This window comes from Mesitornis unicolor, unplaced genomic scaffold (genome assembly GCF_000695765.1).
Source record: "Mesitornis unicolor isolate BGI_N332 unplaced genomic scaffold, ASM69576v1 scaffold44274, whole genome shotgun sequence".
Classification (NCBI taxonomy): Eukaryota; Metazoa; Chordata; class Aves; order Mesitornithiformes; family Mesitornithidae; genus Mesitornis; species Mesitornis unicolor.
Window position 1 is genome coordinate 303 of NW_010178880.1, and position 13,422 is coordinate 13,724.

General features: G+C 40.4%; 1 protein-coding gene across 1 annotated transcript in view; it reads left to right on the forward strand.

Annotated features, from left to right (window-relative positions):
• The window catches only part of LOC104539141 (adseverin-like), a gene marked incomplete at its 3' end in the record, with an annotated part of 6,342 nt that extends 202 nt beyond the window's left edge, over positions 1-6,140 (forward strand). The window contains exons 2-3 of the mRNA XM_010182593.1: positions 4,298-4,469; positions 5,979-6,140. Of these exons, the coding sequence (XP_010180895.1) occupies positions 4,298-4,469; positions 5,979-6,140 (334 nt within the window). The remainder of the gene's footprint in view (positions 1-4,297; positions 4,470-5,978) is intronic.
• Between the last annotated feature and the right edge of the window lie 7,282 nt (positions 6,141-13,422).

Genomic DNA, 13,422 nt, shown 5'->3' on the forward strand with positions numbered 1-13,422 from the left:
CAGTGGGGTGCAGGAGACGGGGGGCAGCTGGGGGCCCCTGCCGTCGCTGAAGTACCTTGCTGGGCTTCAGGGGATCGGGGGCTGCGGTTTTTCCCCTTTTCCTGAATGCTTCGTGTGTGCAATTTCCAAGCTGAGATGCTTTAAGTACTAGAAGTAGGGCTACAGCCAAGGATGTGGGCGATGCCAAGCCTCGCTGTTTCTGGTGTGGCAGTGCTTTGGCAGTGAGAAAGTGGGGTATGATAGAAAAGTGAGTATTTGATTGATTTGTGATGTTAGCTTGAAAAAGTGCTGGAGGGTTAAAGTCAAGTCTTGACCACATCCAACCAAGATTTAGGATTGAAATGCTGCCTTCCTTCCAATGAAGTTTCCTTGCCTTTGTTTCCACTAGGACCAAAATTTCATTGTGGCCATCTCCTTGTGGCATTGTTGCACTCCTTTGTGTCCAGATGTTGCCTTTTTCAGCTAGACCAGATTTGTTTTCTGATGATGGAGAGATTGGAGGCAAAGTCACCAGGTTTTCTGTAAAACCTTTCCTCTTTGATATCAGTCTGACAGCCTAGCAAAGCCTCTCTCAAAGCAGCTGGGAACACTGGAATTGGGCTGAGGCACTGGAATTGTTCTTTCGACCTTGGCTAGCACAGTGTTTACAGCAAAATAGAAGCTTGTTATAAGGATGCATTTTACATGGCTTCCTCATCTTTTTGAGATTTCTTGAGACTTCCTTGTCTGGTCATCAAGTCATCCAGCAGTAGCAGCTGCTGTGTAGCTGCCTGAAAGCTATTACTTTGTTCTTGTTTCGCCATTTGGTTTGTATTTGTAAGCACTCATCTTGGTGAATGCGCATAAAGACAGGTCAATGTGTATTAACACTAATGCATTTGAGTTGCTGTGGTTCTCATTTTGAATGCATTCTCACTTCTGGATGCATTGAAAAAGAATAGCAGATGAAGCTGGGATTGCTTCTGCATAAATATTTCAAGCTTGTTTGGTTTTGCATGTGTTATGAGTTATCAGCTGGCAAGTGGGGAAGTGTCAGTCTCTGACAAGAACTTAATCATAGATGGCAGCATCAGTGAATTTCTGGCAGATGTTCTTATGTCAACAGCACTGCTAGTTAATAGCAGGGCTTGGCTATTTAGACCTTTGTTAATGAAGTTAAAGCTATTTATGTAGTAGTTAAGGTATAGTAGACCTTTCCCTGGGAAAGATGTAAGGACTCCTTGCAACTGGGAGTGAAGTCAGAACAGTGACTGATATTTGCACTAATTAAAGCATCTTTAATGCTGCCTAAAGACCTTTAGTTGCACATGCTGGTGCATGCTGATGTGGTGATAATCAGATATGGTAAACAGCTTCAGGTAATCTGGGCACACATTGTTCTTATGCAGGTGGCAGGTTGGCAGCAGCATGGTGAACCGCTGGGAAATCCCTTCCTGCTTGCAAGATACTCCAGTAGTGGGGTGGACTCAAACACTGCTGCAAGCTTAATAGCCACAAGAGACCAGCACTTCATACAAGGTGTATGGTGAAGGGCAGTCTCACTCAAGGCAAGAGTTTGAATCATTTCAGTATTTTTGCTCACTGATTCTCACCACTGTTACATGCACCAAACTTGCTCTCATGAGCAAAGGCCATATGACCTGTGGACCAGGAGGACCTTGGTAGGGTCTTTCTGAGGGCTTACCATAAGCTGTCCTTGAACAGTTACAGTAGTCATTATCAGTCAGACTTTGGGATGGAAAGAACCTTTGTGAAATTAGATTGGTGGAAACCCTACAGATTTTAGGCTTGCCATTTGGTGGCACAGTCCTACTCCCTGCCATCTGTGGCCTGTGTTGTTGTGTGGACCTCGTACACTGGCTTTGAGTCTGGATGGATTCTGACTTCACCAAAAAAGACCCCACATTCAGAATAAAAGCAGAGCATTTAATTTTCATATTATATAGTAGCAGACTTCCTCCTAATGCCTTGCTTGGGCATATGCAGTGGGTTAGAAGGAGACATAGACTGTGGGAGGATGGCCTGTGACCTTGATGTGCTGACAGTCTTGTGCTGTGACTGGCATCATAGTGTTAAATTGGCCAAAGAGTTGTTTTGCTGGCCTGAAGCTTTCTATGTGAAAGCCACTGTTTTACCCTGAACTAACTCAGGTTCTGCAACTGATGTTGGCATGACCAAGCAATAGATGTGGATCTGTGCTGGGGAATTTGTATCCATTTTTAACTTTGCTCAGGAATTCTGGCTTGCTTGTGTGTGCTGGCACTTGAGGGATGTCTTAGTAGCTAAAGTACTAATCCTAATGGAGCTGTCTCAACTTGAAACTTGCTAGTAGAAACAGCATATGCTATGCCAGTATCAGGCTCCTTGTGGGCATAAGACTGCTATACCCCACTTAGTATCTTTAATAAAATCATGCATGGTGTGTTTTGACTATATTTTAACCCCTGACCCCAGAGATTAAGTGATAAGACCTATTGATGTGGACCAGGATCTAGTCTCGTAAAATATTTTGTTCTTTTTCCTATATACTCTGGCTTATTTTATAGCTGTTTGTGCTTCAGACTACAATATAAATCTGTTTTTCATGCAAGCTTGAATAACGTACACTTGGATTGATGCTCACTTGTTGGGTTTTTTTTTAAACAGGGTTTCACTAAGTATTTTATTGCATAGCAGCTGTGAGAGCTGGTAATGGTTCTTATCTCTAACACTGTTCTAAAACCACTTTTCTTCAACCCTGAACCCTGTTGTGTAATTGCAAGCAATAACTATGAAGTATCTAGTCCTAATGGATATGAATAACCCTATTAAAAAAAACCAAACCAAAACAAACAAGCCCAAAACAACAAAGCTTTGCCACCAACTTTAAGGTGGTACTCAGGTCTAAGAAAGCACATTGCCACGTAGCGAGTTCTTCTGTCACTGAGAGATGGGGATTTTTGTTTTTCAGAGGTTCTTGTGTTACATCCTGCTTTCAGTAATGTTTTTCACCTTTTCTGGGCAGACCTCATGCTCTTCTCTTCCCTATGCCTCTGTTATCTTTTGGTTCCCTTCCTTGTTTCATCCTTGCTGCTTTCTGGAGGCTTCCATTGCACCTGTGTCTCCACAAAAGCTATGGTGGTGGCTGTGGTGACACTGCTCCTAGGAGAAGCACAGGTGTTGGTGGGCGGAGGGGACATTCTCCCTCAGAGAGGAGCTAGGTCAGCAATGCCCAGAAGCATCCCTGTCCCCTCTCTCCCATAGTTTATTCTTTCCTAATGCTTTACCAACATATTTCTGTGACACCAGTGACTCACTACACTGTGAGGTGACACCAGGACCTCACTACACACTTCCTTTTCTCCCACAGCCTCTGGTGCTCTACGGTATTTTTCCACTCAGTCACCTAGAAACAAGGAAGTGATTAATGTAGTTGGAAAGCTGCTCTTGAGAACTGTTGCTTGTATAGCAGCATCTCCCTCTTATTTGGGGGGGGGGAGGAAAAAGCTAAAGGAAAAAAAGGAAAAAGGAAAACCTTGCCTTTCCCTCTTCAAAAGTTCTTGAGAAGTCATTTTTTTGAGACTTGACTCTTCTTTAAACATTCAAAAGCACCAGAAATATTCATCAAAAATGCATGGCCCTATGCTAAAAGTTTTGTTTTGATACACAGCCTACTTTGCAGTGTGATTAGGCCATCAGCACACTAGTTAAGGAGGTCACTTTGCCACAGTCCTGAGAAGATGCTAATCTCTGAAAGGTACAAACCAGTATGACCTCATGAAGCAAATATCTGAGCCCAAAAGCTGCTTTTCTTTCTCCCAGTGTACCAGGCGATCCAATAAAAGATATCCAAGCAAAATACCCATTGCTTGCTTTATAGTGTCAATAGGATTCCTCTTGAGTTATTTTAACTTTATGAATTGGAAAGTTGCTCTTAGCATAAATATATGGTTTACCATCTAATCAGTCCTTTGATATGACCTTTCTTGGCCTTTGCACTTTAACTCAAAGTCCAGAAATCATTATTGTAGACACTTGTCATGCTAAACTCGCTGAATTAAAATGTTCTATTGTCCAAAGAGGCTGAGAGAGATGAACTTTGCTGTTTTTCACTTTTTTTTTCTTACAAATGTAATTCTACAGGTAGTTAAAAAATAGGCTGGATGGTCCCACATTTGGTGGTGAACAAGGTTATGATGTAGTGCTTTGTGGCAATGCGTACATGGGCTGTACAACCTGCTGAAGGCAGTGCCTGTTTGTCACAGAAACAATTTCTCCAACAGAATTCAAAGTTTTATTAGTGCTTTATAGACATAATGCTTCATCTTATTTCAGGGAAAGAATGTACCCAGGATGAAAGCACAGCTGCAGCTATCTTCGCTGTTCAAATGGATGACTATTTAGGAGGAAAGCCTGTGCAGAGTAGAGAAATTCAAGGATATGAGTCTACTGAGTTTGTGGGCTACTTCAAAGGAGGAATTAAATACAAGGTAAAGAGCCAGCTGTCGAAATATATTCTAAAAATATATGTAACGTTGTCCCCCAAGTAAAGATAAATCTTTTGCTTTGTATCTGTTACTGAAAGTTTAACATTTGTTTCTTAATTTTTAGTGATTTTTAGATCTGAACTACCTATCCTAAGCTATAGGAGTCCCGGTACTTTTACTGAAAACAGCAGCTTGCTTATCAGTGTCTCTTCTGATAACTGAAAACCTGTCCTGGTGGTTTATTCCCCACCCCTCCACTCCAGCCAAGCTACCCTGAGACTTCATACTTGTGTCTAAGGGCGCTCCCAGCAGGGACTCTCCACGTTTGGGAGGCAGTAAATTTTGCAGAAACCATTTTTATGTTGTAGACTGCATCATTTTGTTCAAATGCAGAACCTGATATGCTCAAATGGTTAAAAACATGAGCACAGTGGAGAAGACCAAAACCTCACTTTAGTCTAAAAATGGTGCTTTTTGCAGTTGTACTGCAGTTTGCCTCTTTGAGGTAAGTAAAAAAAACTCCCAAATCTTTTCATGAAAATTAAGTTTTTTTTAAAGCTGTAGTGTCAGCCTTCTTGTTGTGTCACTTTCAGAAGCAGAATCTTTGGAAATGTTTTGAGACATTTGTATTTTTTAAGAATAAAGTAATGTATCTCCTGAGAATCTCCTTGTAGTAGGAGCTCTGGGAGCCATTGGTCAGACAGCCTTTTTTTCATTATAGAGGCTTGTGACTTGTCACAGTCTACACAACCAATTTGAAGCTTTTAACTTTGTGTAAGAGAGCTTGACAGTGGCCTGCCCACTTTTTTACAATTTGTTTGGTTTTTTCTTGAAATTTCAAGAGACCCTTTCTATTCCAACCCAAGGTCTGGCCCAACTGGGCCTCCTGGAGGAGTGGAGAATGCTGCCTTAGAGGCAGTCAACAGAGGCAGTTTACAGGGCTAAATTACACTTTATAGATTGCAAATCAATAAAGTCTTGTCTCACTTCCCTCAGTTTGGTACTCTTTGCTAGGTTGCCACCTAGGTTGTAAGTATTCCTTTCAGAAAATTACAGAGCACTGTGGAATGACTCTTCCCTCTACACATAACCAGGCACTAAAAACACCCGGACCTCTGAATTTAAGGAAATAGTGAAAACTTGTACAGGAGCTGTGTAATCCTCTGCTTTCCCTCAGTCCTTATTTGATAACCTACTGATTTTTGTCCTAACAGTGTGGTTTTGCATTACCTCATCCTCTGGATGATGCATGAAAGTGTGATAAAACCTGTGCTTTCCCTTTCCCCATTCATCTGAAAACCCTTTGAAGCAGGGTGACATCTGTTCCTTCAGATAAAACGCTCACACCTGAGAGTTTAGCAACAGCAGTGTTTCCCATGTATATTATTTTGGCTCACCTTACACTGCATAAACTATTTTTTAACCCTGCTAGATACTCAGCTGTAGCAAAACCAGTAAATTTGCAGAAATCAGACTGAAATAAAGCTTGCTGCTTTGTTTTGTTTTATTCAGGCAGGTGGTGTTGCCTCTGGATTTAATCATGTTGTTACTAATGATCTGAGCGCTCAGAGGCTTCTGCATATCAAGGGCCGGAGAGTTGTGAGAGCCACAGAAGTCCCCCTGGCTTGGACCAGCTTCAACAGAGGAGATTGTTTCATTGTTGACCTCGGAACTGTAAGTCTTTCCTAGAGCAAAACACACTGAAAAGTAAGAGAGACAGCATCCCTTCTAAGCTCTGAATTACCTACTAAAATGCATGACTACTTTTGTCACTCACCCAAACTGACAGAAGGAATCTGCTTTAGAAAATCAGTTTTAGTGTCACAACACTTTGAAACTACTCTAAATGTTTTCTGAAGTATGCACAGATTTTCCTCCAGGAAAGAGTTTTCTTTTCCACTCAAGGCATTGAGATTTTTTTACTGCTGATGTTTGAACCTTAAGCTGTTCACAGTAAATCCTGTCTGACTTTGACATTATCTACCAGCTGATTGGGATCAGTGCTAGGGTTCAGAGCAGAACACAGATTGAACCTTTTAAGAGCACTTCTTCATATTTATGAAACTTTGATTGTGACAATTCACCCTGAAGAAGTAGCTGCAAAAGAAGTTGTCATGCATGTATTACAAAACTACTTGAGTATTTCAAGAGATGACTTGAGAAGCAATGCCGTACTTAAAGGCTTTCTGCTGGAAACAAGTAGAGAGATTTAGCGTGTAAGCGTATGGACAGATAAGATAATTTTGCTTGCTCCAGATCACTTAAAGTATAGTACTGTCACTTTAGTATCAAAAAGTCTTTAAATGAATTCTAAAAGTATCAGCTGGGATGTAGTCTATGCTAGCTGGGTGCTAGTTACCATTTGAAATTATTCCCATGCCTGATATACTAACACATGTAAAATTAAGAGCATAGGAAAGAAAACAGTTTATCTGCAAGGCAGCAACTGCAGTTGGTCTTAACTGTAGTGCTTCACAAGGAAGTGGTCAGCTACTTCAGCAAGATTTCGGAGAAGACTGATGTCTTTAAAAGAGGAGCTACTCTGAACCTGTTATGGGTTTCACTGTTCTGAAAAGCATCTCCTGGTGTGATAATTGAAGATATTAGTATCAAGTTGCTATATTGATTGTCTGTTAGAATTTTACTGTGCTTAGCAGCCCTTACATAAAATGACAACTAGTGTTTTTGTAATATTTCCCATGCCTCTTTTGGCACTGTGTTCTAAAAATCTGAAACAGTCAAGTGATCAGTATCCAAATAGCTTTTTCTCAATGTAACTTTATTTAGGACGCATAGAAGACTCAAATATTCTGTTCCCTCTCAGAGTTAACCCATGGGAGTTTGGAAAGTTGGAGCTAAACTTTGACAGAAAGTGCTGTAATGGGGCCTGAGTTTTCTGTTTTGGAGTTAGTCTCCCATGGACCCCCTGTGGAACTGGGTGTGTTCCATGAATCTGGCTTGTTCTGACCCTTATTGTACCACAGTCATGCAGTTCACTTAATTACTCAGACCGCACTGCAGGCACGGCAATGGCACTGGTGAAATGCAGTATGGGTATATTGTGGTGTTGTGTATAAGCTTGAGGTTCATCCCTTTTGATGAGATTTGTTGAAAGGTGAGTACTGTCACTAAGAAATTTAAATGTAATATGGCTTTTGTTGATTTCTAATACTAGACATACATTGTGAACCTCCTTTTTTTGGTATAACATCACTCTGGTTTCTGGTTTCCTGTTTGTCAAGACAGAGGTTAAACAGCAATGCAACCCTGTGTCTTTGTAGGAAGAAAGATTAGATATGAACAACATCTAGATCTCTTTTACCATGCCATGGGAAATGTCAGTCAAATCACATGACTGATAACAGTTCTTGGTGTTGCCATGTCAGTGGTGTGTGAGGGATGAGTTTTCTTAGATACATTAAGTTAAGGAAAAAAAGTGTTTCAGCATCCAGACATTGGTAGTAATTTCATCATAGGTTATTATGTAAACTAGACTTTTCTTGTGGAAGATGAAAATGCAATGTGTGACATACTTCAAGATGAAGATATGTAAGTCTAGTGAAGTGTCCATAGAGAAATAGGTGAGGTAGAAAATACACTGTCACAGTGGAAATCGAGCAAGTTTTATAAAAACTGTACTTCAAGCTGAAATAACTATTTGAGATTGAAATTTTCCATGACTTGAGGCTCATTGTAAATGGGTGAGGTTTTATGGGAGCCCTTAATTGAATTTAAGGGTGCTTTTAAAAAAAAACATACTTTGGCTCAAGTAGTTGCTTTACTTAATTGAAATAAAATTAATCTTAAATACAGTTGCTCTTGAGTCTTGGGATATATTACAAGGCACTACTGAATCATTGTCTGAGAATAATGGGTAGTAATTGCATAAAATAATGAGCTAAAGGTCAGTGCTTTTAATATCAAATTATTGTAGCATGTCCAATAAGATAAATTTCCAAGACTTGCTTTTCCCAGTCTCTTAGCTAATGAGAAGGATGGTCTCACTGTTTTTGCAGTCCATTTCCTGTTATATTTTATCAAGCTAGTTATCTAATATAATGAAAAATCATTTCAGTTTTCCCACTGAGCTCAATTACAGTAGTATTTTAAACCTGTGCTTTGAACAGATAAGGGAAAATTAAGAAAGGTAATTATTATCAGGATTAAAATAATTATTGGTCACTAAGGTTTTGTTCCCAGTGATAATGCTGTAAGTACAAAGCGTTTGTGTGCATTTTCAGCTAGGTTCACATATTTACAGTTCAGGTTCTAATGGTTACCTCATACCTTGATAGGTTACCAAACCACATTTACAGCACTTCAAATATCTTGCCCAGGTCCTATCTTTTCTCCTTTGAACTCTCTAGACTGGAACAGAAAATTGCTGCAGATGGCAGAGAAAACACTGTCTTCGATAGAAGGGGAGTCATTAGCTGTGCAAAGACTTTTTGTTCAAATGGTCCTCTGTAAGACCACAACATGAGCACTGTGACCACCAGTGCAGTGAGTGATCCAGGAGGTTGCCTGGTGTGCCAGATGCCAATTTATATTTTGGTTGAGTTTTTTTCTACAAGGGATTTCCATGATACCTCTTTGATGAACCCACTCTGTAAGGGAGCCTTTGGGACAGGGCAGGCAAGGCAAGTGCAAGAAGCTGCTGAGAAGGTTTTGCACAGGCCTGGAGTAAAGCACACCTTATCTATCAGGTGCTGCTTAGCATGTCCTGTCCTGGCATAGCCGTGCTCAAGCTCTCCCAGGAGGCATGGTCTTCTGCCATATCTCCAATCCCATCATTTTGGCTGGAGGGTGCTGAGCTCTTACTGCTGTCCCACCTGAGAAGCACCAGGATGGGTTTGGCAGTTCTTGGTGGCTGTAAAGTGTCTGTCCTTGCTCTGTGCTGTCTTCTTTGCCTCCAGATGCAGCTGTCCCTGCATCATCCCATCCTCCATTCACCTCCCCTTAGCCACATCCCTCTTTCTTCCTTCATCACCAAGACAAATTCTCAAAACAGCAAGGAGCATGAGAGGGCATGGAAAATGACCATGGAACGGAAGGAAAAAGATTAATCACTGTGCCATTCAGTGAGTAACATACACACTGTTTCCCAGGCCATTTTAGTATTATCCAGGTGCATACATTAATATAGCATATGTATATTTTTTATAAGATGTACTAAAACCTTTCATCTCTTTTGTTAATTTTCTTAATGATTGGTTTAAAATGGGAAGGAAATGTATCAGTATTGTGAAGTTCACCTTACGTACATTGATGTACAAAATGTGAGCGAGATACGTCGATAATTTGGATGGTTATCAAAACATGGAGCAGAAGTAATGGAAGTAGCAATACAATAAAACAATAGGAAACGATCAGCTGATTTTATTGGAAGCTTCTCAACTCAGTTTGGGAAGCTCTGCTGTATGATGGCTGTCTAAAGTTGTATCCTTAGTGACCAGCAAAAATATTATCTATGCATTTGTTCAGAGAGGGCTTTGTTAAATGGAAGACTTGATTCTCTCCGACTTCCCTCATGATGCGAGGCAGCAACAGTGCAATGAGCGAAGTGAGTGCAGAGGGCAGGAAGAGGGTTGTGTACCATGCAGCCTCCTGGAAGAAATGAGGAGACAGCTGAAATAAGGAGAGGGGGATGTATGTTAAGTACCAAGCAGTTCTAAGCTTGGGCCTGATTAAGGCTGAAGAGTTTTGTCAGCTTAAAGTTCTGCTAAGGAAATATTACCCCTCTTCCCAAAGGAAGAATGCAGATGGTGAGGTGATAACTGTATCTCAAGTTAAATGAAGACTGAAGGTAAACTGCACTCAGTTGTCCATCCTTCACATTCCTATAGTGATGCTTATAAACTGATTTATAAACAGCCAAGATATTGCTGGTTTGAAACTTAAGAGCCTGTGTTGTGCTTAAAAACAACTTGTGCCATCCAGCAGTCAATATATGTATTTCTCGAGGGTTCTATGAATTACAAGTGAAAATTGTTAGAACTCAGAAGTATGAGACTGAATAAAGCTGTTTTGATCATGTATCTGTCAATATGCTCTTACTTGAACTCCTGACATAATAGGTATGTCAAAAGGAAAAAGATTGCTGTCTTCCACAAAGACACTAGAAAAAATACATCAAGCGAAAAGCTGTTTTTTGACAGCTGCTTCTCATAAAAACTGTTAATTTTCTTTCTGTAAACATAACTTAATATGTAGCAAGTTTATTTCTGCTTTTTAACAGTGAAAGACCAAGAGGACAGATCCGTACTTTATGATTATGACTACAGGGTGTGATTCAGCATCACATTGCAACCTTCAGCACAGTTGTAGTTTTGCTTGCTTCTATAATCTTCCTGCCTGCACTCCCTTTCCTAGGTAGCCTTGCTTCTCTTTATTTAGAGAAACTAGTTCACAATCAGCATACTAATCACTTTATTAAAGTCATTGTTTGGGTATAAACAGGACTGGAAGAGCAGATTCTTGCATGCTAGAGTTCATCACTGTAGTTTTTCTCTTTCCAGATGCTTTCTGTGGCACTAACAACCAACTAGTCATAGTTTTTTCCACATTTTTTATTCACATGTTTTTCCTACGACTAACCTCTTCCCCAGTTTACCCCAGCTAAGAGTTAAACTGTTGCTCATGCTGTAGCAAGGTATTGCCAAACAAGTAGCAGAGCTTGAAGAACTAAAACTGCTTTAGTTCTTTATTAACTTTATGGACTTATTAATGGCTTAAAAATGTGGTTATATCTATGTACAGTGTAGCTTAATAAGCAGGCATCTAATTTTTCTGTAGATCTGAAAACCAGTTATTTTTACAGTTTCAGTATAAACTTCATCATTCTGGAAATTGCTATAGTCTCAAAGTCTTTGAATGAAGAAAAGTAAATATTAAGCCTTCCCCCCCACACTTCAGTTAGAGGATTCAGGTTGTCGTTTTCCTTCCTACTGTATGGACTGGAAAGCTTCCCCTCACTCCTACTTCTATGCAGAAAAGTGGCTGAAACAGAGACCATATTAAAGCTTCAGGTGGACAGGACATAACCAAATCCTTGTGCCTATGTGTATGGTACTTTTCTTCCTGATGCGGTAGGAAATCCAGATGTTTTGCTGTTTGAGCTGCTGTTACTTAGAATTAATATCTTACTGCTACTCACCCTTTAATGCGCTGTGGTATAGCAACAGCTATTCCCAGGATATACCAGCAAAGCAGGTGTGAGAGGAAAAATGAATGTAGTAAGTGTGTAACTGTGGTACGTCTGACTTATTCTGACAATTTGTTCCAGTTGAATCAAATGGGAGACTCTAAGATTGATTACAAAGACCCTATTGTAATTATAGCAGAGTCAGGATTGTGGTGGCCTCAGCAGCATTCTGGCTGAATGAATCCAGAGTTTGTTTTGGACTATCAAAACTCCACAACTTTCAATGATTCACTGTATTACAGTTTCAACAAATGTAAAAGTCAGATTTGATGAATATGTGAAATTAATTTTTTCTTTTCCCTACCTATATCAAGAAGTCAACAGCCAAGACAGGAACAAACATTGAATAATTTAAGAAGGAAAATGTCTCCAGAAGCCTATATAATCCAACTTGGTTCAATCCAAATATTATTCTCAATATATATCAGTTCCTAAAAAACTGAATGTCAGTGAACTGACAAAAAGTGCTATATCCTAGTCACTCTTACTCAGTTTTACTGTACAGTTATTTTTCCCACCATCTGGACTTTGTTTTCTTGATTTATTTAAGCACATTTTATTTTGCTTTAAAAATATAAAATCCACACTCCTGCTTCTTTTGCTTTAGGGCTCTCCATTTCACAGAGTCACAGAATCTCAGGAGTTGGAAGGGACCTCGAAAGATCATCCAGTCCAACCCCCCTGCCAGAGCAGGATCACCTAAACTAGGTCACACAGGAACGTGTCCAGGATGGCCTTGAATGTGTCCAGAGAAGGAGACTCCACAACCTCTCTAGGCAGCCTGGTCCAGTGCTCTGTCACCCTCACAGTAAAAAAGTTTTTCCTCATATTCAGACTGAACCTCCTATGCTCTAGCTTGCACCCATTGCCCCTTGTCCTGTCATTGGCTGTCACTGAGAAGAGCCTGGCTCCTTCCTCCTGACACTTGCCCTTTACAAATTTATAAACATTAATGAGGTCACCCCTCAGTCTCCTCCAAGCTAAAGAGACCCAGCTCCCTCAGCCGCTCCTCGTAAGGGAGATGCTCCACTCCCTCGATCATCCTTGTGGCTCTGCGCTGGACTCTTTCAAGCAACTCCCTGTCCTTCTTGAACTGAGGGGCCCAGAATTGACCCCAATATTCCAAATGCGGTCTCACCAGGGCAAAGTAGAGGGGAAGAAGAACCTCTCTTGACCCACTTAGTTTCCAAAAATTTGGTGTTTGAATTACGAAAACAAAGGCAATGTGCATTTGTTTAACAAACACTTCTACAGAGAACTGAAGGCACTGGAAACATTTCTGTTGTTTGCCGTTCATATAAAAACTTTTTTCCAAGTCTATTTGTATTTCGTATTGGCATTTTTCCTTTAAATCTGTTAACTTAAATTTAAGATACTAGACTAACAAAGAGCAGTTTCAGCTAAGACAAACTCTTGCCTCATCAAAACAGCTGTTAATTAATGACCATGAAGAGAATGAATGGAGTCTCAGCTGAGCACATGCCAGTCATTTTGATACAGGCATAGGAGCATGACAAGATGCATAGAAAAGCTTTGCCAACATTCATGTGTGTTCAGTCTACCTTGAGCTTTGCTAGTTTTTCTTCCTACTTCCCTCCAGAAGTGGTATCTTGGCTTCACTCACATGTGAGTATTAGGCATGCAGGCTCCTTTTGGCATCTCCTGACCCACCTTTCTTTACAAGCCTCATCAGCCTTTCTTACACCTGCCCACCTACTGTGGCTTTCTGTGATGTGGGTATATCTGATGCTG